The following is a 24,061-nucleotide window of genomic DNA, read 5'->3' on the forward strand; positions in this document are numbered from 1 at the left end:
CATATGATGTATATAAATTCCTAACGAATATTAAGTAATAAATTTATATATACTACATTATATAGTATTTATTAAGTATATCCATGGACTATGTTTTCGTCTAAAGATAATCTAGGCCGTTTTAAAACAAATTTATCCGTATTTGCGCATTACAATGCGAATGTTAAAATCCTTTCAAAAATTTCGAGACCACTTTCAAAACTCAGGAAAATCACCAACTTAGGAAACCATGAGAGCGACTTAACCCACACACAAAAAAAATTGAGTGTTTCTTTGGAGTGAAAATGGTGTACTTTTTAAATACACCTATATAACACCTAACATTTTCACATGAATAACAAAAACGGTGTTATATTGGTATTTTAAAGGTGACCATTATCTACGAAAAAACGCTAAGTTAATATAGGTGCAAAATGTATCTGGAATTACTCCTTTTTTTCAAAAAGGGTGTTATAAGGGTAGATCTCAGACTTTAAATTTTTTTAAACTGGGATTTTTTAGCACAATTCTCTAAATTTTTAATTTCTACTGTATGTAGTTAAACTGTCTCATACAGTACCATACAATAACGCGAGAGAGGCGAGAGACCAATTTCGTATTTTTTCACTGATTTATGATTACTATTAATATTAATATGAAATAGTTTTGTGGACAATTAATATTTAGCGAAATGGAAGTTTCAAAAGAGTGTAATTCAAGAAAACACTTTTTTACAAATTAAAAACACCCAAAATAGAGTTTCGTCACTTTGAGTTTTCTGGACAATTTAAGGTGTAAATTCGGTAATAAAAAATTGTAAAACACCCGTTTGAAATTAAACACGGAAATTAAATAATAATACTGCGGGATAGAAAATCAATAACTTGTTTCTTAAATGAAGTCTTCCGTTTCTATAAATTTTTTAATCATGAAGTCAATCCAAAGATTATAAAGTCAAGGAAAATACTTAATTGTTCGTATTTAATTAAATATAACAGCATTTTTTAAAGATGATATTTTCTTAAGAAAATATTTTTATCCCTGAGTAAAACGTAGCTAAGGAATTTGTCATCAGGTGGTATGGTAGCTTTATAAAACCTGCTAAATGTGTTATGTGACACTCTTAAAGGCGTTACGCGACACTCTTAAAGGCGTTACGCGACGCTCTTAAAGGCGTTACGCGACACTCTTAAAGGCGTTACGCGACACTCTTAAAGGCGTTATGCGACACGCTTAAAAGTGTTATTTTAAGCTCGCAAAAGTGCTGAGACACATAAGGAATTGCACAACACACATAAAAGAGTAACAATTATCTTTTAGTACGAAAGACGAGTTGAAAAGGTGTTAAACTGCACCTCTGTTGAACAATTTCCATTCTTATTTTCGACACCCATTGTTCAAATAAGTGTGTTTAAATCCTTTCAGCTTAATATCTAAAGAACAGTTTCGAAGTGTACCATATTTGACATTACCCATGAAGTTTTATAATCATTGTTTTGACACATTGCGTCCCGGGTTTAACAATTTTAGTCCCATCAAACAAGGTTTATTTATCGTTAAGTGCTCACGACGCCCACACTCTGCGTACACGGCCCAAAGTATCGGTTATCGGTTGAATTAATAGTTTAGAAAACCCATATAATAACAAAATTTCTTCTGCACTAAAATTTCGTGATTCTGCGGATGTAAATTTGAACTACAGACAAACCTTTCATTAAAAATCCATAAATATCTCAACAATTTACTGGAACATGTTTATTTACCATAATTTAAATATCAATCTATCTTTTTATGCATCATCTTACAATAATAACAAGGGATATGTCATGGATTATGGCTTATTTCACCTTTCCCTTATATTTAGATAAGCCTTCAAATCGTTAGACAATCTTGCAACTCTGTTATTATCAGAGAAATTTTTGCAACGAACACTTCGAAAACCGCCTAAATTGCGGGAGTTTGGTCAAATGGGACCTTCGAATTATGGTTTCGGTCTGTGTGAAATGTGAACCAATAAAAACGACTTTTAAAGGTGTTAAAACACACTAAATATTTTTGAGTGTACAGTGAAAAGTATAGGTAGCACCTTTATTGAGTGTAACACGATGTGGTAAAGGTGGCAAACTGTATTAAAATCACGCTGTGTAATACAGCCTTCCTACTATATTTCACGCCTTTTCTGCAGTATTTTCCACTTCAGTAGTTCAAATTCACGCCATTTGAAGAATATTAGAAGAACATACAAACACTTAAAGAACACCTTTTAAAAATATTATTTTTAAAAGGTGTAAGAAATAGCTCAATGAGGTGTAATAAATGTGCCAGTGGGAAATATTTTTAAGATGCAGTGTTAAAAATGGTCTATTTAACCCTTTCAGAGGTGTTGTTTAACATCTTTAAATTAAAACGAAAGGTGCTAAATCCCACCTTTTAAGAGTGTAATATTCCTTTTCTGCACTATTTGACACTTCAAGCCAAAATTGACGCCTTTTGAAGAATATTAGAAGAATATAGAGACACTTTGAGAACACGTTTTAAATATATGGTTTTGAAAAGGTGTAAGATAAAGCTTTAAAAGGTGTAATAAATGTGTCGGGGGAAAATATTTTTAAGATGCAAAGTGTTGAAAATGGGCCATTTAAAACCTTCAGAGGCGTTATTTAACCACTTTAATGGTGCTGTTTTTGGACCCGTCAAAATTAAGACAAAAGGTGCTAAATCACACCTTTGATTTTAAGAGTGCATAAGACTAATTTATACTTGTGCCTCGAAAAACATTTTGAAAATTGTTTATCTACTCTATGGAGTTGGCCAGCGGCGTGCCTTACCAGGGACACTAGATGTTTAAAGAGGGATGATCAGCTCACGTACGTTCAGACGAGACTGCGGCAAAGGGTTTTTTAACGGGGATCTATAACGCGCGCCGTTTTGTTTTTACCTATCAAGGACAAATTGAATTCCTATTTCGAGTATTCCCCCATTTTTTCCGTTCCACCGGACCTAAGCCTTTCCACAGCGCGCCTATTTCTCTCAGATTTCGCATCTTCCCGCCATCATCCTTGATTTGGCTTTGAATTGCACTAAAATCTAGAAGTCCGGTAGACTGTACTACGCATGACACGCCGATAACTCTGTCGCAATTTCCGTCTCCTTTCGAATCCCTCTTAAAGCATCTAGTATCCCTGGCCTTACATTCGTCGCACTATACCAAAAACGGATAATGCTTCACACATAAAGTACATAAGTCCCACTTTTCCATAGCTTTGGCCATAGATTTCATGACATTCCCGAAGTAAAAACTAAACAGACGAACAAAAAAGCTTTTAACCAATCATAAGTCCCCTAACCGTAGATAGCCTCTTTAATGCCAGACCAATGGCGACGAATATTACCATTTTCTTGCATGGGACCTCGACTAGACCTCGCCGGCAACATAACATAACCGGGAAGCTGGAAAGGCAAATTTGCGGTATCGTTCGTTAGTCGTTATATTATATTCAACGTTTTAAAGCTCAAGTTTCGAAAATTTTCAAGTCATTTAATAAGTCTTCAACTAAATATCATAAGAATTTTTTTAATTTCAACAGAAAAATTATATAAAAACGTCTTGGTTTGGACCAAGGCCGAAAAAACAAACGATATGTGTGAGGTTTATCAATTGACTGAAGTTTCAGATATTGAAATTTTTTCTAGTTATTTTTATACACTCAATCCTTAATCAATATTTAATTCAATCAACTGATTTTACTGTTAATCGACCTAGTCCCTCTAAATTAATTGAAAAAATTACATATCTACGCTTTTTCAAGAACAATTACATTTTCCGAAAACATTCTATCGTGAAATTAATTTATCATGTTGAGGATACAGTATTGAATATTTGAAATGTTCTACTGGATGTCTAAAACAAGCAAGCGAACTTTGGCATAACTCGAATGGAAAATGTAAATATTTGATCGTGGATGCCAAACAAGGGTGTTGCGCGAATTTGTACATTTAATTTCGTATATCGAAATGCTACATTTCTATTGTCGCCTCTTTGATGGTAAAGTTGCACTGGAACTTCCTTTTCCGTACTTAAGAATTTCTTGGTCATAACTCAGTCTATGGTAATATTGGCTGAGTGTGTTGCGACGGCTCAGATGACCCATACACTGAAACCACTGGTGATTATAAAATGCCATATATTGGGAAAATAGAGGAAGGGAGGGGGTGTCGGAGTTAAATGTGACCTTCTTGGCATAACTAGTAATGAATGATTTGTTTAACCATATTATTTCCGCGGGAAATGAATATAACAAGTCTGAGAAGTATTTCTGTTTATGTGATCTTTACCCTTTACCACACAGGATAAACTTTGTTGCTTTGTCTTAAGTAGACGACATTCACTCTAAACGACAGTCTTATCAACAACTTAAAACAGATTTAAACTTCTTTTGGTGCAAACTTGAAAATTTGTCAAGCCAGCAAAAATTAAAACTATGTCGGTCAAGATGCTCACAAGTTAGTGAGTATCGACACGAAATCCCTTCAAAATAATTAATTTCATGATAAAATGTTTTCGGAAAATGTAATTGTTCTTGAAAAAGCGTAGATATGTAATTTTTTCAATTAATTTAGAGGGACTAGGTCGATTAACAGTAAAATCAGTTGATTGAATTAAATATTGATTAAGGATTGAGTGTATAAAAATAACTAGAAAAAATTTCAATATCTGAACTTCAGTCAATTGATAAACCTCACACATATCGTTTGTTTTTTCGGCCTTGGTCCAAACCAAGACGTTTTTATATAATATCTGTCGCTTCAGTCTTAATGTAATTAAATTTTGAGTAATTATGTTTTCTTTACCGCTTATTATTATGTCCAATTACGATGGTCAAAACATGTATCTAGCAGGGCCCGAACGTTGCACCTTCCGCGTGTTAGGCGGACGAGATAACCACTACACTACACATACCTGGTAATACTGAGATTCCTAAGAGATCTAGCTTATTATTATGTCCAATCACGATGGTCAAAACATGTATCTACCAGGGCTCGAACCCGGGACCTTCCGCGTGTAAAGCGGACGTGATAACCACTACACAATGAATACTTGGTTATTCTGAGTTTTCGAAGAGATCTAGCTTATTATTGTGTCCAATAACGATGGTCAAGTCATGTATCTACCAGGTCACGAACCTGGGACCTTCCGAGTGTAAAGCGGACGTGATAACCACTACACCATAGATACTTGGTTATTTTGAGTTTTCGAAGAGCTCTAGCATTATTATTATGTCCAATCACGATGGTCGAAACAAGTACTTCTGTATAGTGCTTAAAATTATGAACTGTTTCTTCTTTTATGACATCTGATTGCGATATCTTTCCCGCGAAATCGTCAACAGTTCATTGAACGTCGTATTTACTTTCAGTTATTAAATCTGATCCGATAAGGTGATAATTTTCATCCGACCTAGCGCTATCTGAACGATTTATATACTTATATCTGTTCAGATATCTTTTTAATTTTACAGATATCCGTGTTTAACTTTATACACTGATTACATGTACAACCATTCCAGTACACATTAAAACCCTCAATTATTTAGCCAAGACTGAGATACAGAGATTCATGTAATTTTACAAGCAGGAATAGAGAACAGGGGACTTTTTGCGCACGTCAAACACCCTTCCTTGAGTCGGGGCCGGGGGTTGCGTATGAAAGAAGAGGCTGGTCATTAAGACAGAGGTAAAGAGCAACGATCTATTTTTGGCCGTCTCCGTCAGCAACGTCATCAAAACGTAGTTTAAGTGAGCCAATTAGATAATTTAAAATTTTCAATACGAGTTGAAGGGATTGGATTTATACTGGGCAATGTGTCGGACTGAAGTTTACACCATGAACCTTCTATATAATGGACCAAAATCTTAATGGCGGATCCCATGTTAAAGTTTTCTTGCTAAAGTGTCCCAAAATAATAAAGAAAAAAAGCTGGCAGACGACAAGGTCTTGGAGAAAGACGGTACAATGTAAACTAGTAAAATGGCCGCTTGGTCTCATTTCGCTAAGACTTTGGACAAATGTAAATTTTTTTGCATCAATTTAAAAGTAGAGTTTAATAAAATAATTAAAAATAGGAAAATTAAAGATTTGTGCGTTTGGCAATTGTGAGAGTGATTCAAAGAAATTAAAATGTAAAAACATAAGTTTTGTACTCTTCCCAAAAGCGTCACGTTTGTATACGTTGTACCGCGGTGCGCGTACCCTGCAAAATTGGCGGGAACTGCGCACAGACGTTGTAAGCAGAAAAAAACCTCCCAGTTTCTGGTCCTTATAGATTGAAGGTTCATGTTTAAACTAACCGTTCTCCATTCCTGCTTATAAAATTACATGGATCCCTGGTCAAGGCTTGTTACTGTGTTCTGATAAGTCATCGACAACCTCTCGCACGATCAGTTCTTTCTATTTTTATTAAATAGGTGAAATAAATTACAATCGCAACCAATGTTGTAATTTTGAATAAATTGGTACCACAAAAATAATTGCTTGCTTCTAGGAACAACTTTTCCCTCGTACCTAGAGATGTGAAATTAATGTATATTTTAAAAACGGTAACTTACAGTTCAGTCACTAAATTTGGTAATTTATATTTTACGTGCTTACAGTAAATTAAATTTAAACAGCGTTGAATTGTGAGCACTATATAAGGTGCTTTACATAATTTTGCGGCTTTTGCTACCAAGACGGCAGCCGTGGCCTTTCTAATCTGATCTTTAACTAACGATTTTTAGAGCTAGCTGGCGCCTGGCGAGTCCATTTAGAAGTAAATACAGAAATAGTTGATTATTTAAATATAAAAATGTGCATGTGACTACTTGGTCGGGCTTTCAAGTAAACACTACTTAAGTGACTAACAATATGAGGATGTGTGAACCACTATTTTAAGCTAGAACAGCTGCATGAACGAACGGGAAGTCGAGGAAAACGGGAATCCGAAGTAAAAAAGGACGTAGTTTTAGTCTTTGGAAGGCTAGTACACTAGGTTTCACTCCCAGAGGTTTGTATACTCTGAGCAAAAAAATTTTAAAAATTTTTTACAGCTCCATTATAAAATTACGGAAATTTGGTATATTACCGACTCACATTTCTACTAGTACCAAGTCAATTATTTGGGAAAATAAACTGAACTGTTTCCCTCCGAGGTAGGTTAGATGTCGAGGGATTCCGAATCCCTCGACATCCAACATACAACAAATACGCAATTTGTCTGGATGTTTTTTGAAGTATATGCGTTATGAATACATTTTAAGCGTTTAAATTCATAAAAGGTATTAATCCGAAACTACGTCCGATGCCACAGATATCTGATTCAAATGTCTACAATCTCGCTTTTATCTCAGATATGATGTGATCCGAATGTGTATCACAAAAAGGCATCTGATCTGAAGTGAAAATGGCTCTCAACTGTTTAACTGATAACTGAAGTGAACCAAAGATATTTCATCTGTTCGGATCACAAATCAGATAACTGTGTTCGGGTTAAACCACTACTTCTGTAATTAACTAAAATTAACATACTTAGACTTAATTGTTTCTGATTAGACTAGCCGATCGCACACCCTGAATACTTAATTGTTAAATTAAGAGTATTCCGAAAAGTAACTTCGCTCTAGTTTTTCAGTTAGAGGTGGTTAAATATCACGAAAAACCCCATGTTAATCTCCATAGGAAAATTGGTAAAAGCATGTGAATTTTGATTTAACGTTACAAAAGAGTATCAAGTCATATCTACAAGGGCCTACCGGCCCTGTAGAATAGCTCTGCGAGTAATAGTAGACTCGAAAACTACACTAAGCCTCGGCTAGGTATCGGCGGTATCCCGATTCCCGAGCCGCCAGCGGCTGGGCTCGCCGTAGCCGCGAGAACAGAAAAAAATCCTCGTAAAAAAACAGATACACGGAGTCTTAAATAGTCTAAGCAAAAGCTACCCAGATTGATAAGATCTTCGTGCCTTACTCCCAAATAATCTTTGGTATTGTCAAAAGTAATATAAGAAACCTCCCTACGGGAGGAAAGTGTACAAAGGCGAATTTTTCCCGATACATCCTCGTACCGCCAATGTCCCCGCGCACTTATACGGCCGTAAACAAAGTTTAAAAAATAGGGCTGGGCCGCGTAGAGCGTAGGAATACATTCTCTGATCTCGCGATTACGTCGGCTGCTTAAGCGATTGCGTCGGCTGCTTAAGCGATTGCGTCGGCTGCTTAAGCGATTGCGTCGGCTGCTTAAGTGATTGCGTCGGCTGCTTAAGTTTGTCAATTTCACAAACTCATTGTAATTTTAAACTTTTCCAATGAAATAATTCATGCAGTATTTTTAGATTTTGATGATAATCAATCATTAATAGACAGGCAGTGACTAGATTGTAGGATTTTCATAGTTCTTTGCGTAAAATTTGAAATAAACCCTTACTTTGCCAAGGTATATGACTAACACTATACATAGATTTCAAAATGGTGTTATTATCTTTCTCGAAATTTTATTCTTGTATTCATAATTTTCATCTTCTTCTTGGCTTCACAATAAACTAGATTTTCGTTTCGAAATAAAAGTATGTGAATATTTATTAACAAAATCAGGAATCTCCTGTTTCTTTAAGACAGACGGCTAAGCAGACTACACTAGTTTGAAGCGCTTTTTCCTCTTTCCTTTTCCAACGACCATATCGAAAGACTACCGTACCTTGTCCATGAGCAATAGTGTCTGAATATGGTATTTGGCGGTACGAGGATGTATCGCGTGTTTTAACGTTATGCCTATGGCGTCTTGTATACTTCCCTCCCGTAGGGAGGTTTCTTATATTACTTCTGGTATTGTGTATAGTTTTAACTAAAGAATATTCAGTCTTTATAGTAGTTCCCTAATTTATGTACCTGGTAAGTCGGTTCTTAAAGCGGAAGAATCGCAAGGATCTGAAGGAGCCGCGTTACCGAATTATGTTCCTCCGTATAAGAGGAGGTTCTTTCCCAGGAGCTTAGATAATATCGTGTAGCTCCTCCAGGCACAATGGCACATGTTACGTACTTCATGTGTAAAGCCTAATCGGCTTCTGACTATACTAGAGTAGAGCATGCTAAAATGGGTTATTTTCAGAAGACCAGTTGCACTTTTCAATCGGAGCCTCCGAAATGAACTAGGCCCATGCGTGTCGCGAAGCGAGAATATTATTTTAACCAATTTAGTTCGCCGCGGTTTTACGCTTGGGGGCGCTTATATTACCGTAAAATAAACAAAGTTCAACCCCTTGACCATGTCGACTGCTTAAGTATTTGGACCAAGGTCGCGGATTGTAAGTATATGTTTTTATTACTCTTACTGAATTATTTTAATTGAAATAATTCTGAGAGAGCGGTAGCTCTCTTAGATAAGACTTCATACTGCTTTTAATGTATAAGGAGGGTTTTTTGTTTGGATGTAGTTTTTTTTGTATTGCTTTAATTGTTTTGAATAAATTCCACAGATCTACAATTCGGGCCCTCAATATGTGGTTAAAATTTCAAAGAGATCCATTAATTAGTCTATTTTATAAAAAATAAAGTTGCTAAGGGTGGTTTTCATTTCCATAAAATTAATCACACCTTTTGATGAAAAACAGGAATTTTTCCCATAGAAATAACATGGTAAATTTTTGGAAAAAAACAAATCGGTTATTCGTGATTTAGAAAAACTATACGTTGGTTAGTTTTGGGAACGATCTTAATTGAAACTTTACACTATAATCTAGGACCATTTTTCTTGTTATTAAGAAAAATTAGTTTTAAGTATGTTTAATTTAAATTTTAAAAATTGCCCCAATCTGCGATATTTTAGCATTTATACACTGTTTTATTGGGAAATATCAGCGTGACCAATATTGGCCTTTTTTAACGTATAGTTGCCTCATAATAATCCGATTGTTTCTTCTTATTGCCTTTTGGTTGGAATGGCCTATCGATAGTGTGATAAGATGGTTTTAATATTGCCGCCGCGACGATGATGCGGCCGCTGCGGTGACGCCATCGGTACTTGTGGGTGTTTGTAGGTACTTGTGGGTGCTTGTAGGTACTTGTGGGTTTTTGTAGGTACTTGTGGGTGTTTGTAGGTACTTGTGGATGTTTGTAGGTACTTGTGGATGTTCGTAGGTACTTGTGGCTGTTTGTAGGTACTTGTGGGTGTTTGTAGGTACTTGTGGGTGTTTGTAGGTACTTGTGGGTGTTTGTAGGTACTTGTGTGTGTTTGTAGGTACTTGTGGGTGTTTGTAGGTACTTGTGGGTGTTTGTTGGTAATTGTGGGTGTTTCTAGGTACTTGTGGGTGTTTCTAGGTACTTGTGGGTGTTTCTAGGTACTTGTGGGTGTTTCTAGGTACTTGTGGGTGTTTCTAGGTACTTGTGGGTGTTTCTAGGTACTTGTGGGTGCTTGTAGGTACTTGTGGGTGTTTGTAGGTACTTGTGGGTGTTTGTAGGTACTTGTGGGTGTTTGTAGGTACTTGTGGGTGTTTGTAGGTACTTGTGGGTGTTTGTAGGTACTTGTGTGTGTTTGTAGGTACTTGTGGGTGTTTGTAGGTACTTGTGGGTGTTTGTTGGTAATTGTGGGTGTTTCTAGGTACTTGTGGGTGTTTCTAGGTACTTGTGGGTGTTTCTAGGTACTTGTGGGTGTTTCTAGGTACTTGTGGGTGTTTCTAGGTACTTGTGGGTGTTTCTAGGTACTTGTGGGTGCTTGTAGGTACTTGTGGGTGTTTGTAGGTACTTGTGGGTGTTTGTAGGTACTTGTGGGTGTTTGTAGGTACTTGTGGGTGTTTGTAGGTACTTGTGGGTGCTTGTAGGTACTTGTGGGTGTTTGTAGGTACTTGTGGGTGCTTGCCCCGGGTGCTTGTGGTTACTTGCCCGGGTGTTTGTGGGTTCTTGCCCCGGGTGCTTGTGGGTACTTACCCAAACTTTTAATGATTTACGTTTTTTTTTTATAGTATCATTATAAATAAATGTCTGATTGAGCTAAAGTTATGGTCCCCTTTATATATGTTTCTGCTTAGTGCAGATTTTGAAAATGTAAAACAGTTTCTTAACATCCTTAATTAAAATGAAGACTGAAGGAACAGATATTATTCAAAAATGTCTTGATTTGAATCAAGACCTAAAAAGTATCGATAAGACTGAGGTTATCACGTGACTGAAGGAACAGATATTAATTTTTCTTTTTAATTGAAACTTAAAGTCATGCTTAAGAAAAAAAAAACGTTCCATTACCGTTTTCCGTTGAAATAAATTATTTTACTGGTAATCAATTTCAAATATTTACTTATCTCGGCTTTTCGACCACAATTCCATTCTCCGAAAACATTTTATCATTACATTAAAACTTTTGGGAGATAACGTGTCAAAATAACCTATATAACAATAAAAAACTGTAATAGTGGTCTGTTTAGCCATGACAAGAACCTTTTAAAAGTTTCAAGCACTATATCACCCTTTCGAGAGTAACAGGACCTGAGCAAACTATAGCTCAACCTGCTTCTAGTACGACCAGGGAGAATTGATGTAAACTGGAGTTGAAATTTCATCATGTGCGACCTGCGTCCCTGAAACTCTCCCATAGTGTGTAGTAGTGTGTAGAACATAATTTTTTCGCTGTTATCTGCCAAAATCAATCTTTCTAGGTAGTGCCGCCTCCACACTTGAATTTTTCTTGATATATTAAGGTTTGAACGAACAAAATTCTAGATTACTAATTTCACTACCGTGTCCCTCTGCTAACTTGAAGCAAACTTTCCTCCCTTTTTGCTGCTTATTACCGGTGCCATTCCCTTGACTTTCTGTTCGTTATAACTACTATCATGAGTTTATTTATTTCAAACCAAAATATAAAAAAATAAATTCTTTTTCCTTCTTAGAATTTACAAATGTATATAACGTTGTGCCGTGCCTTATCAAATACTCTCTAACCATTGTTAGAAAATAGAGAGAGAAATTGGGCATAACCTGAACTATGAGAAAGAACAATACGACGGTTGACTAAAGTACACTTGATATAACGTCATTTTGCAAAACCGCGAGTAAAAATCTTACTGTGCCTATTGAATTTGGCGCCATTGGTTTTAGAATAATTAAAATGTTCCACTGCGAAGCGTGCCGGTCACGAATGGGAATGTAACGTCTTTAGGAACCTTTTAAAACGCAAAACCATACACGTACTCTCCCAAATGTTTTAATGTAATGATAAAATGTTTTCGGGGAATGGAATTGTGGTCGAAAAGCCGAGATAAGTAAATTTTTGAAATTGATTACCAGTAAAATAATTTATTTCAACGGAAAACGGTAATGGAACGTTGTTTTTTCTTAAGCATGCCTTTAAGTTTCAATTAAAAAGAAAAATTAATATCTGTTCCTTCAGTCACGTGATAACCTCAGTCTTATCGATACTTTTTAGGTCTTGATTCTAATCAAGACATTTTTGAATAATTTATTTTGTTGTCATCAATACAATCTAACCGAAAGATTCAAAAAAAGTGAATAGTCATAAAAACATTTACGTTAATTTTAGGATGAAACTTTTCTCTATCATAAAAATTTTATGACTGACCCCTAAAATATCAACGATAATTTTACAGAACAAAATAAAACTATTCTGTTCGGAAACACTGCTCTGTCGTGGTTTTAATGGTTTTTTTGCAGTGAGTTAAACGCAAAAATTCTTTTTATGAGGTCACTATCTTCAGGATTTCGGTATTATGGATGACAAATTTTTGGAGGGACCCGTGGCCACTTCTAAAATTTTTTTGGGGGGGGGGCTCGGACCCCACGGGCCTATAGAACTCTACGCCTATGGAAATGACATCAACACTTATATTAAGACAATTTTAAATTAAAAACACCGTAATTCTACATTATATTTATTTCGCTAATTTAGTCAAATTAAATTTATTAGAACGCACATCCTTGTAAATAAGAATTATCTTAAAAAATTTAATGTTATTATTTTTATAAAAAAATACTACTTCTGTACTGTAAGTACTAATTGCTACTGCGGAGTACTATAGAACTGTATATACTTCTATAGACAAAAGTACACAAAAATACACTTCATTAACAATTCCCTGCCTTAGGCTGTAGATGTAAAAAACCGAAATGTAATTGTGAAAATGTATATTAATGTATAGTACACCTTGTTAGTAATTTTTGTTATTTTGTAAATAAGTGCTTTGTTTTTAATTTTGTGTATTATTAATTGTTTGATGTAAATTTTGTGTAAATAATTTTGTATTTTGATAAGAGATTTCCCCTAGAAGCGAAAAATAAGCCTTGTATAGAACTGTGTAAATTTACCGTGAAGGGTTTTAAAAAGAGATAGAAGGTTGGTAGATGTTTTTGGAAAATAAATTTTTCCCAACACGTCACCAAAAACCCTCCACAAAGAAACTGGTAAAAAGGGGGAAAGGGTCCCAAACGAGGGGATCCAAAGAAATATTTGTTAAAAAAGAGACAGAATTCTCTAAGACTTGAACTGAGAAGGAGCAAAGCGTGCTCACTGCTCCAAAGTAGAAATACTTTAGAAAAGCTAGTAGAAGCTTCGTGGAAATAATTAGAATAGTCCTGCTGATATAATTTAGAAAGCTAAAGGTAGCTTCAGAGGATGTTTTAGTTAACTGTGAAATAAAGTTTGTTTTTGTTTTATTATTTTAAAACTAAATCGTCATTAATTCTATTAAATCGTTCCTACTACGCGAGGAAAACGTGCCTGTCCCGCTAAAACAATTAAAAAGAAACTACTGCGGTGTTTCAGTCCGCCACGGTAGTATAAGTTAAAGCTTATTTGCTCTCCCAGATCTATTCCGGACCTCAAAATCTACAGTAGACGATATGTGAAATGAAAGGCAACTGCCCTCCTCTCAACCCCCTACACAAATTAACCAATCAGGAAAGAACTTCTTGACGTCATAAGTTTAGAGAAAATAGTTCATGATGCTGGCATTCCAATCTTTAATTTTGGTACTAGCTACTTTATGAGCCTATTCACGACTTGTTTCCTATGCCACCTGTGCGTAAGGGGGCGACACTAATTATTCTAAATGTTTGCGAATTTCCTTGTTTTAGGAGCTAATTTTTGGAGGCCCGTACCTCCGAAACTAAATGTTTCAGGCCTCATGTGCTTTGACATGACCCAAAGAACACACCCTTTAATTTATGACATACTTATCAGAAACACCCTATATATATATATATATATATATATACTACTGCAGTACTATATGTACTATAAAAACTCCAATATACAGGGTGTTTCTGGAAAGTCTGGCACAAATTAACAGGCGTGTTCCTTGGGTCAAAAGGAGTCCGAAAGGTCCTATGACGTTTTGGGGTTAAGCGCTCCGTTGCGACGTTATGGGCTCTCAAAAGTAAGCCGAAAAACAAGGAGATTTTGCAGAATTATAGCACCAGTATTGTGGTTTTGACCCAATTGTTTTCGATTATTGAGCATAAGGCAATGATCGAAATAAGTTCAAACCTAGTGGAAGACCGTGAACGTGTTAAACGGTCAAAAGCGTTAATCCCTTTGTTTCTATTAATGATTGTAATTAAAGGTAAGGAAAGTAGCTCAGATATCGGTTACTTGTTTGTTCAGATGTACTGGTAACTGACCAGTCTTATTCTTTATTTCAATTAGACACATTACTTTTACAATAATTCGAATGAACCCCTTAACCTTTACAATAATTCGAATGAACCCCTTAACCTTTACAATACTTCGAATGAACCCCTTAAATTTAACAATAAATCGAATCAGAAGTAAATAGCAGAAGTGGCCCAATAGACTAATTTAGCGAGGCGTCACTTTTTGGAAAATTTCGCGCCGTCCTAACTAGGTGATTTTGGCGGGAAAACGCGGATGAATACATGGATTTCCAGGATTGGTAGTAGTCGTCTGATTCATTCCCAACCATAGGGTTATTTTCACGCATATATTTCAGAGGAGTTGCACATTCATCAGACAAATCAGTACCTTGTAGTTTTCTTTTAACAATCTGTGCCGCTGAATGTTGTTTAGCGCCAAAAACACCAATTTCCAAATTAGTTCCAGGATTTTTCAAATTATTATCCTTAATTTCAACCCCTTCCCTATCTGCAAGCTCGCCAAGGCTTAAGTCTTCCGTAGAGATATTCTTAGTTTTCACATCTGGTTTGGTTTGACTTGCTTTAGTTTTTCCTTTAAATACAGTTTGTGTCTTCTTCTCACTTTGATCTTTGTATGTAAGATCACATTGCGTTGAAATATTCATATTTAGATTTGACGAACGGCACGCGAGTTCTAAGTATAGAATTTCACGACAGACGACTGAAATAGTTGAGAAGCTTATCACCAGGTAGCGATAAAATGAAAATGAGAACTACTTTCTGGGCTCCTCCTGATTGGCTTAATTAAAATATTGAGCGCGGGAACCGTTTTTGAGGGGTTTCGCGACGCCTTGCACTAGCCAAAGGTACAAAGGGCCACTTCTGCTATTTACTTCTGATCGAATCGAACCCATTAATTTTACAATAATTCGAATCGAACCCATTAATTTTACAATAATTCGAATCAAACCCATTACATTTACAATAATTCGAATTGAACCATTACATTTACAATAATTCGAATGAACCCCATTAAATTAACAATAATTTGAATGAACCCCATTACCAAATGGGGAGGCGTACTTGACCTTTCTGCGAGACAATTTACCGAAGCTTTTAGAGGACGTACCGTTACGACAGCGACAAATAATGTGGTTCATGCACGATGGCGCACCGCCCCATTTTAGACTTCAAGTTAGAGCATATCTTGATGTCGCGTTTCCCCGGAGGTGGATAGGTCGAGGCGGAACTGTTGCGTGGCCAGCAAGATCTCCCGATCTCAACCCATGCGATTTTTTTCTTTGGGGCCATCTCAAGGACTTGGTATACCGAAGTGAAGTTCGCGATGTCGAAGACTTACGACAAAGGTTAGTTGATGGATGTGATAGCATCCGTAACACGCCAGAAATCTTCGAACGTGTTCGTGAATCTTTCAAACGACGCGCGCAAGTTAGCTTAAACGTTGATGGTGCCCATTTTGAACAATTTTTGTAGAAAAATGTAATTGGGTTTCATTCGAATTATTGTAAAAGTAATGGGGTTCGATTCGAATTATTGTAAAAGTAATGGGGTTCATTCGAATTATTGTTAACTTAATGGGGTTCATTCGAATTACTGTAACGGGGTTCATTCCAATTATTGTAAATGTAATGGGTTCAATTCGAATTATTGTAAATTTAGTGGGTTCGATTCGAATTATTGTAAAATTAATGGGTTCGATTCAAATTATTGTAAAATTAATGGGTTCGATTCAAATTATTGTAAAATTAATGGGTTTGATTCGATTTATTGTAAAATTTAAGGGGTTCATTCGAAGTATTGAAAAGGTTAAGGGGTTCATTCGAATTATTGTAAAAGTAATGTGTCTAATTGAAATAAAGAATAAAAGACTGGTCAGTTACCAGTACATCTAAACAAACAAGTAACCGATATCTGAGCTACTTTCCTTACCTTTAATTACAATCATTAATAAAAACAAAGGGATTAACGCTTTTGATCGTTTAACACGTTCACGGTCTTCCACTAGGTTTGAACTTATTTCGATCATTGCCTTATGCTCAATAATCGAAAACAATTGGGTCAAAACCACAATACTGGTGCTATAATTCTGCAAAATCTCCTTGTTTTTCGGCTTACTTTTGAGAGCCCATAACGTCGCAACGGAGCGCTTAACCCCAAAACGTCATAGGACCTTTCGGACTCCTTTTGACCCAAGGAACACGCCTGTTAATTTGTGCCAGACTTTCCAGAAACACCCTGTATATTGGAGTTTTTATAGTACATATAGTACTGCAGTAGTATATATATATATATATATATATATATATATAGGGTGTTTCTGATAAGTATGTCATAAATTAAAGGGTGTGTTCTTTGGGTCATACTGAGTGAAAAGTGTCAAAGCACATGAGGCCTGAAACATTTAGTTTCGGAGGTACGGGCCTCCAAAAATTAGCCCCTAAAACAAGGAAATTCGCAAACATTTAGAATAATTAGTGTCGCCCCCTTACGCACAGGTGGCATAGGAAACAAGTCGTGAATAGGCTCATAAAGTAGCTAGTACCAAAATTAAAGATTGGAATGCCAGCATCATGAACTATTTTCTCTAAACTTATGGCGTCCGATGGAAGCCTATTCCCTGGTCTCAATCTCCTTCTTACCATCCAAAGGCAGCAAACCAAAGCATTTTAACGTTCATTGAAATGATTGCTCCATTTTGCGCCGACAGGGATTTTCTCTCTCCGCCTTCGCGCGCAAGGAAATTCATTACAGAGGGTTTTGTCTTTTATAAAACGGTTTTCAACAGAACGAGGGTGGAAGATTAGATTCCGGCTGTTTTCTAAAACTTCACAGTTTCCCGGAAATTTAAAGGTATTTTTAATATACGTGTTTAAATTAAATTTATGTTTTGTTCAATTATATGTTCTTCAAATTTGATTCAGTTATGAAGATAAATAAATACATTACTGTAAATGAGAATTAACGTCGCTTTAACTTTGAGTCGAAAAGAAAGCTTTTTCGAATCATTTGAATTTTTATGTTTTTACCTTGGCATAAAAATATTAATTCCGTGAAAAGTCCTGGGAAGAAATAAACCATATTCAGTTTATGTTAGCAGTACACCTACACAGTCCTCTATTCTTTCGTGTGCTAGCGTAACATAGATTGGAGGCTGAGGCAGGATTCTTTCGTAGCGGTTAAAGACTTTTATAGGGTAATGGCAGCCCTCTGCCTTCGACTGTATTAAGCTCTATGGGGAAATAACATGGGGTGCCATTAGTCTATTTAAGCTTAGGCAGCGGAAGGATTTGCTTAATCAAGCAAAAAGAGAAAAAGTAGCGTTGTAAATCTCATTGTCATGGACTTTCTTAAGTTTCCGTTCGAAATTTCGAATGGTAGAAAAAAGCAGATACCTCGAACTTTGTTTCATGGAACCACACTTACTAATAATGACACTGCCATTGCCAATATGAACCTTCTAGTAATCTTTCTTACTGAGCACCTACTATTTAAAGAATAACGTCCCTGGTAGATTTCGGGTTCCTAGGTAAAGCTGTTTGGGATCGAAGTTGATTAACAGTCAGGTCGTTGTTTTATACGTACAGATTTTGAGAAATGAAATCCATTATCCACAAATTAGTGGATAACCGATTATTAATAAACAAAGTTGTGGGTATAATTCGATTTAACATGCAGGTTCTGTGGACAAATTTCGAGTACAAATAAGGATAAAATGACGTGGATAATGTATAGATAATGCCGAGCTCTAGTTCCTGATGCTTAATTAACAATTAAGATTTTTATAGTTAACTGAGGCATGTTTCTAAAATTAAGTGATATGCAAACGTGCTATCTATAAAAATTACATCCCAAATGTAATAAATATTTTATAATTAGAAAATACCAAATAATGAAGTTTCCTTTAAACTAGTTTCGCAAACCTTGGTTTTAATATTCTCATAATTTCAATTATAAATTTGAATATGCTGCGTGCTGTTTACCGCCCATAGTTACAAGGCTACTCTGCGCTAACCTCTATAACACCAAAAACGGATTTATGGGATAAGAACGTCGGAGTTAGCGAATTCACTCCCCATCCTCGCATACTTTATTGAGAAAATTCGTCTGCTTATATTTTGACTCCACCCACAAATTCTGTATATAGCTACTTCTAGAGATCGAATTTGTGGGTGGAGTCAAAATATAAGCAGACGAAGTTTCTCAATAAAAGTATGCGAGGATGGTACTAGAGGCTTAAGGTACGATCCGACGTTCTTATCCCATAAATCCGTTTTTGATAACACCAATCCATTAAATAGATGCCGAGAAACCAACGCACAGGGGAGGGGCACGAGGGAACTAGCCTAATATGGCAGCCAGACCCCTGTATCGTTTGTTTTTCCCATGGCATTACAGGAATAGTCTATACTGGTGTCGTTCATGTATTTTACCAATGGTTTAGTGCTTGATTTCAATAAAATACCGCTTTACTCATTGGATATTATCTAATTGTATCAAACAGATTAATCAAAAAATCCATGTAAGACCCGAAATAGCTATTGTAATTCTGTGACCTCATACTTTTTCCTCGGATCGTTATATGCTGACGGTAATGCATGAGAGATCCGGGAAACAAAGAGGGATGGTTTGATTTGAACTTTCTGAGATCTTAAATAGGTTCTTGCTTAGATCGAGGCTAAACACATATCCATGGTTGAGTTACTTCTTTTGTTAAAAAGCTTGTATAATCGTATCCTAGTTTAAAATAACCTCCTTTTTGGAAGGGGAATTAGCTAAAACACTCTGGATGATCTAATCGCGAACTGACTCTACTCTCACAACCTATAAGCATTTGAAAATAAATACGATGGCACTTCTTTGCTTTTTGGAAAAATAATTAATCACATCACCGAGATTTATCACGGCTGAAAAGAAACGTTGGATTATTTTAGAGCGAAATTATCCACATAACTTGACATGTTAAATAGTACTATATCCACAACTTTTTTTATTAATAATCGATTATCCATTAATTTGTGGATATTATGGATAGAAAATGCCTACCTCTAGATAATTTTGAGCAACATTTTATTTGGCATGTATACAACATAATTTTATAATTTTCCGTCCTCACTTCGCAGACAATTCAAAATTCAAATATGACCAGTTATATTTTCCGGTTCGCGACATTTAGGTGCCGGTCATATCTGCGAAATATCATGTAAAATTCCATACTGGCCTCCAGGGCCGTATTAAGTAATTTTGCACCCTTCCCTTAAGTCGGAAAAGGGAACAGAAAATGTTTAATTCAATGCGCCCCCAACAAGCCTTGCGCCCGGGTGCCTATATATTAACAAAAGCTATTCTAATCTCACCTTACCAGATTTACGTTAAAAACTGAAGCTCACCGGCCCGAAAAAAACTCCCACTTGGCCCAGATGCCTCTAATAATAATAAAAAACAACCTCCCCAGTTCCTATAATTACTGCACCTGTTCATATGCATTTAAAATATTAAATAATTTATGAAGAAACGTTTTGCCATAAAAATCATCAGTGCACGTGGTGACGCTGATTATGAGAAGATAATCGTAACTTTAAATCTGAAACCTTCAGACTAAAGAAATTAAGGTAATCTATAAAAACTGTAACGAAAATAAAACAAACAGACCTATTTTTACACTATTAATCAGCTTTATATCCTTGTGTATATCTAGAGCTCGGCATTATCTATTCATAATCCACGTCTTATTATCTTTATCCACACTCAAAAATTATCCACAGAACTTGCTTGTTAAATCGTATTATATCAACCAATTTGTGCATAATGGAATAATGGATAGAAAATGCAGAGATCTATGCATATCTTAAATCTTTCGAGAAAATCATACTGCAAAGACAGACTTCAAATATGTGCGGTTTAAGTGAGATTTAAATTTAATTGTGAACAAATTATCGGCGCTCAAATGTCCCGTCTGCTTAGAGGAAGGGCACAAATATCCTGTCCCGTATATTTTCCATATTAAGTTATATAATAGTATTGAGACCTCGCACGTTTTAAACGTTTTGACAACTTCTTTGAACGCTCCTACTTCTATCCTCAAGAAAATTCTTGTTGCCGGCACTAACAGTTACCAACACTGGAGGGTGTTTTAAATTGAAGTGATGATGCCAATACGTTTTTTTAGAGTATTTCACGCCACATAAATTTCACCTGTTTTGATATTTCAAACAAAAAAATAAAAAAATGTTTCGCCGACTGTAACTGCGAGGAATATTTTTCAATAATTTAGAAATGGATTTTGAAGACATCATTTTGGAGTCCGCCCTTCGCGACTCGGCGTTACGAAATGGGATACCAACAATAGATTCGGCTCTCAGCCCTGGAAACATAAAACGGCACACCAATAAAGAATTTCTATTGGATCAGTTCAATTTTGCTAGAAGAACGGCTGAATCGTTAACGGTTCAGGAGATTTTCTGTGAAGCCGAAATAGAAAAAATTTCTACGTTAGTTGATTTCAACAAATATCTCAGTATAGACAACGTTGTCAATATTGATTTTTTGACGAAATCTGTTAATGAGCATTTGAAAGGTAAGGTATTTAATATTCAGATACTTTATTATGCAAAATCAATTAGCCATTAAGTTATTTTATTTGCACCAACAAATTTATTTATGGCAAATAAATTTAAATATAAAATTAGATCAAACGTTTCAACAAGATTGCCAACGCTAAAGTTAATCCCGGGTGAAAAAGTAATCCAACGCTAACGTCTCCCGTTACAAAAAGTGCTCAATTTCACAATTAAAATTGCCAATAACTATATAAGAGGGTAAGGCTAAAAATCATTGTACCTTTTAAAGAATATATATCAAACTGGCCAAAAAATTGCCAAAATATATTAAATATATATATATATATATATAAAATATTGTTTTAAAGTGGGGAAGTTCCGTAGTTTTTGTTTAAGTAGGGAAATAAAGCATTTTCGGTTAAGTATAGGGAAGTTAAGTAATTTTTGGTTAATTATTGAAGATAAGTAGTTTTTGGTTAATTATTGAAGATAAGTAATTTTTGGTTAATTATTGAAGCTAAGTAATTTTTGGATAATTATTGAAGTTAAGTAATTTTTGGTTTAGTAGGGAAGTTAATTAATTTTTGGTACCGCATCTCGCCCAAACCGATAAAATTAGTATAAAACTAACTAGTCATATTAAAATCATTTAGCATGTTACACACTGCTTTATAAACAACAGACTAGCATAGGTTAGGTCTACCGGTTTTCCCTTGAAAACGGTCAAAATGAACGGACGTATTTCATCGGAACAATTTTGCTACTATTTCAGGCCTCCATTTTCAAAGAGGCAGGCACATTAAAACTAAAAACAATACATAATTTGCAGAGATTTTCAAACAGTTTACAAAATAACAGTAAAAGCGGTTAAAGTGGTGTATTTAATTTAATTTGAATCGTTCGCGCTTGATCAAAAATATCTTCTAAAGTTCAACGATTTAAAGTGGCAAAACAAGGTTTAATAATGGGTCAGTTATAGGATTAAACTAGTACGTTGATCAAAATTATGATCATAATTTTCATAAAATTTAACTTATCTTTGAATCTCAATTATGATAATAATTTTCATAAAATTTAACTTATCTTTGAATCTTAATTATGATAATAATTTTCATCATATTTAACTTATAATTGAATCTATATTGTGATAATAATATACACCATAGTTTTCATAAAATTTAACTTTATCTTTGAATCCCTATTATCAAAAGTAAATAGATATCAAAAAGTTAATAGCTTTAAGTCAATCATACCTTCCCGCCTGCATGCAATGTAAAATGAGTATCGAGTATCACGTGGCTTGCTTGTAACCAATAGGATATTCGCATGACGTCATAGAAGCGACAAGAGATATTGGAAAGCAGTACAAATTACTGAGCATCATGGGAGTAAATTTAGGGCAATATCATTGGTAGCCGCGCTTATGTGATGGAAAATGGCGCCGTAGTAGTGCAGGTAATTGCGGAATTATGGTAAATTATATTAAAATACTAAAGTCTAAAACTGTAATTAGTTTCATAATGCCGCGCAAAAAACGATTTCAGTTTCGCCTTCGGTATCGACCCAGTGCAATTTTTATCTGAAACCTACGAATAATACCGCATACTCTTCCATCATGTTGCAAACAAAAGTTTTCAAACGTCCTTGGCTCTCCCAACATTGTAGTATTGTTTTACGTTCATCTTTTTGTTTCACGAATTCGTCATAATCATATTCCTTATCCATTTTTCATATTACTATTTTATCACATTCATAGGCAATCATATGTAGTCTTCACAGATTTTGTCCTAGGCCTAGGCTATACTGTCACAGTCTCACAGCAGACAGCTGATTGAAATTACCTTTAGAACGCATGCGCGTCGATTAAACCTTCATCAACCCGCACTACTTTGTCTGAGCGGCGCGACACTAGATACGTTAGGTACATGTCAAGTGGTTGTTTATAATCTATTTACTTCTGCTATTATGACCATAATTTTCATCAAATTTAACTTATCTTTGAATCCCAATTATGATCATAATTTTCATCAAATTAAACTTATCTTTGAATCCCAATACTAATCATAATGTTTTTCAAATTTAGCTTATCTTTGAATCACAATTATGATCGTAATATTCATCAAATTAATCTTATCTTTGCATCACAATTACGATTATAATTTTCTTGAAATTAATCTTATCTTTGAGTCCTAATTTTGATAAAAATTTTCATAAAATTTAACTTATCTTTGAATCAAAATTAACAATCATTTTTTCTAAGGGCTAAAATTCAAAGTCTAATATAAAGACTCCGGAATATTAAAACCACTGCATTGATATAATATATTCTAATTGATCTAATTAAACTTCCTTGCATATCGAATTTCTCTTAGGCCACCCAAATTCGGAAATATAATAAATTGAACCCTTTTGAAAAACGTTTCAGAAGCAACAGATAAAAAACCGGTTTTTGCATACAAAGCAAAATAACTATTCCTTGAATAAAATCTAGGGTTTCCTCGATTGCGAAGTTTTTGCGTACCCAAATGAAGTGTTAAAGAAGATTCAAATGTTCCCCGAGTAAAAACAAAAAGAATTTCGTCTGGTTAAATTTACTGCACTGTGTGGAAATAGTTTTCATTGTACAGGTACGGAAAAAGGATTTTTGAAAGAGAGATGCCCTGCCCGTTCACATCTACACGCTCTCCCTCGTTCTAAATTTAGCTACCCCGACTCTTTAAGATAAAGAAATCGCTCCTAGTAACGTTCCCAAAACGGCCTCCCGAGATCTCTCTTACATCCACTATAAGAACTATTTAATGAAACTAGGAACACTATGGGACTAGACTACTTACAATCCCTTGAGCCAAGTTTGGGACCATTCTAGTATGCCT

General features: G+C 35.3%; 2 protein-coding genes across 2 annotated transcripts in view; both read left to right on the forward strand.

The window, feature by feature from the left end:
- Positions 1 to 24,061, forward strand: part of LOC149682651 (uncharacterized) — a 271,813-nt gene that overhangs the window by 196,418 nt on the left and 51,334 nt on the right. The window lies entirely within an intron of this gene.
- The window catches only part of LOC149682659 (uncharacterized), a 147,951-nt gene that overhangs the window by 114,059 nt on the left and 9,831 nt on the right, over positions 1 to 24,061 (forward strand). Inside the window, exon 2 of the mRNA XM_089834310.1 lies at positions 20,903 to 21,205. Coding sequence (XP_089690436.1) covers positions 20,905 to 21,205 — 301 coding nt within the window. The 5' untranslated portion in view covers positions 20,903 to 20,904. The remainder of the gene's footprint in view (positions 1 to 20,902; positions 21,206 to 24,061) is intronic.

The sequence above is a fragment of the Phalangium opilio genome, unplaced genomic scaffold, assembly GCF_054372755.1.
Source record: "Phalangium opilio isolate 3A_F unplaced genomic scaffold, DU_Popi_V2 ptg000038l_1, whole genome shotgun sequence".
NCBI lineage: Eukaryota > Metazoa > Arthropoda > Arachnida > Opiliones > Phalangiidae > Phalangium > Phalangium opilio.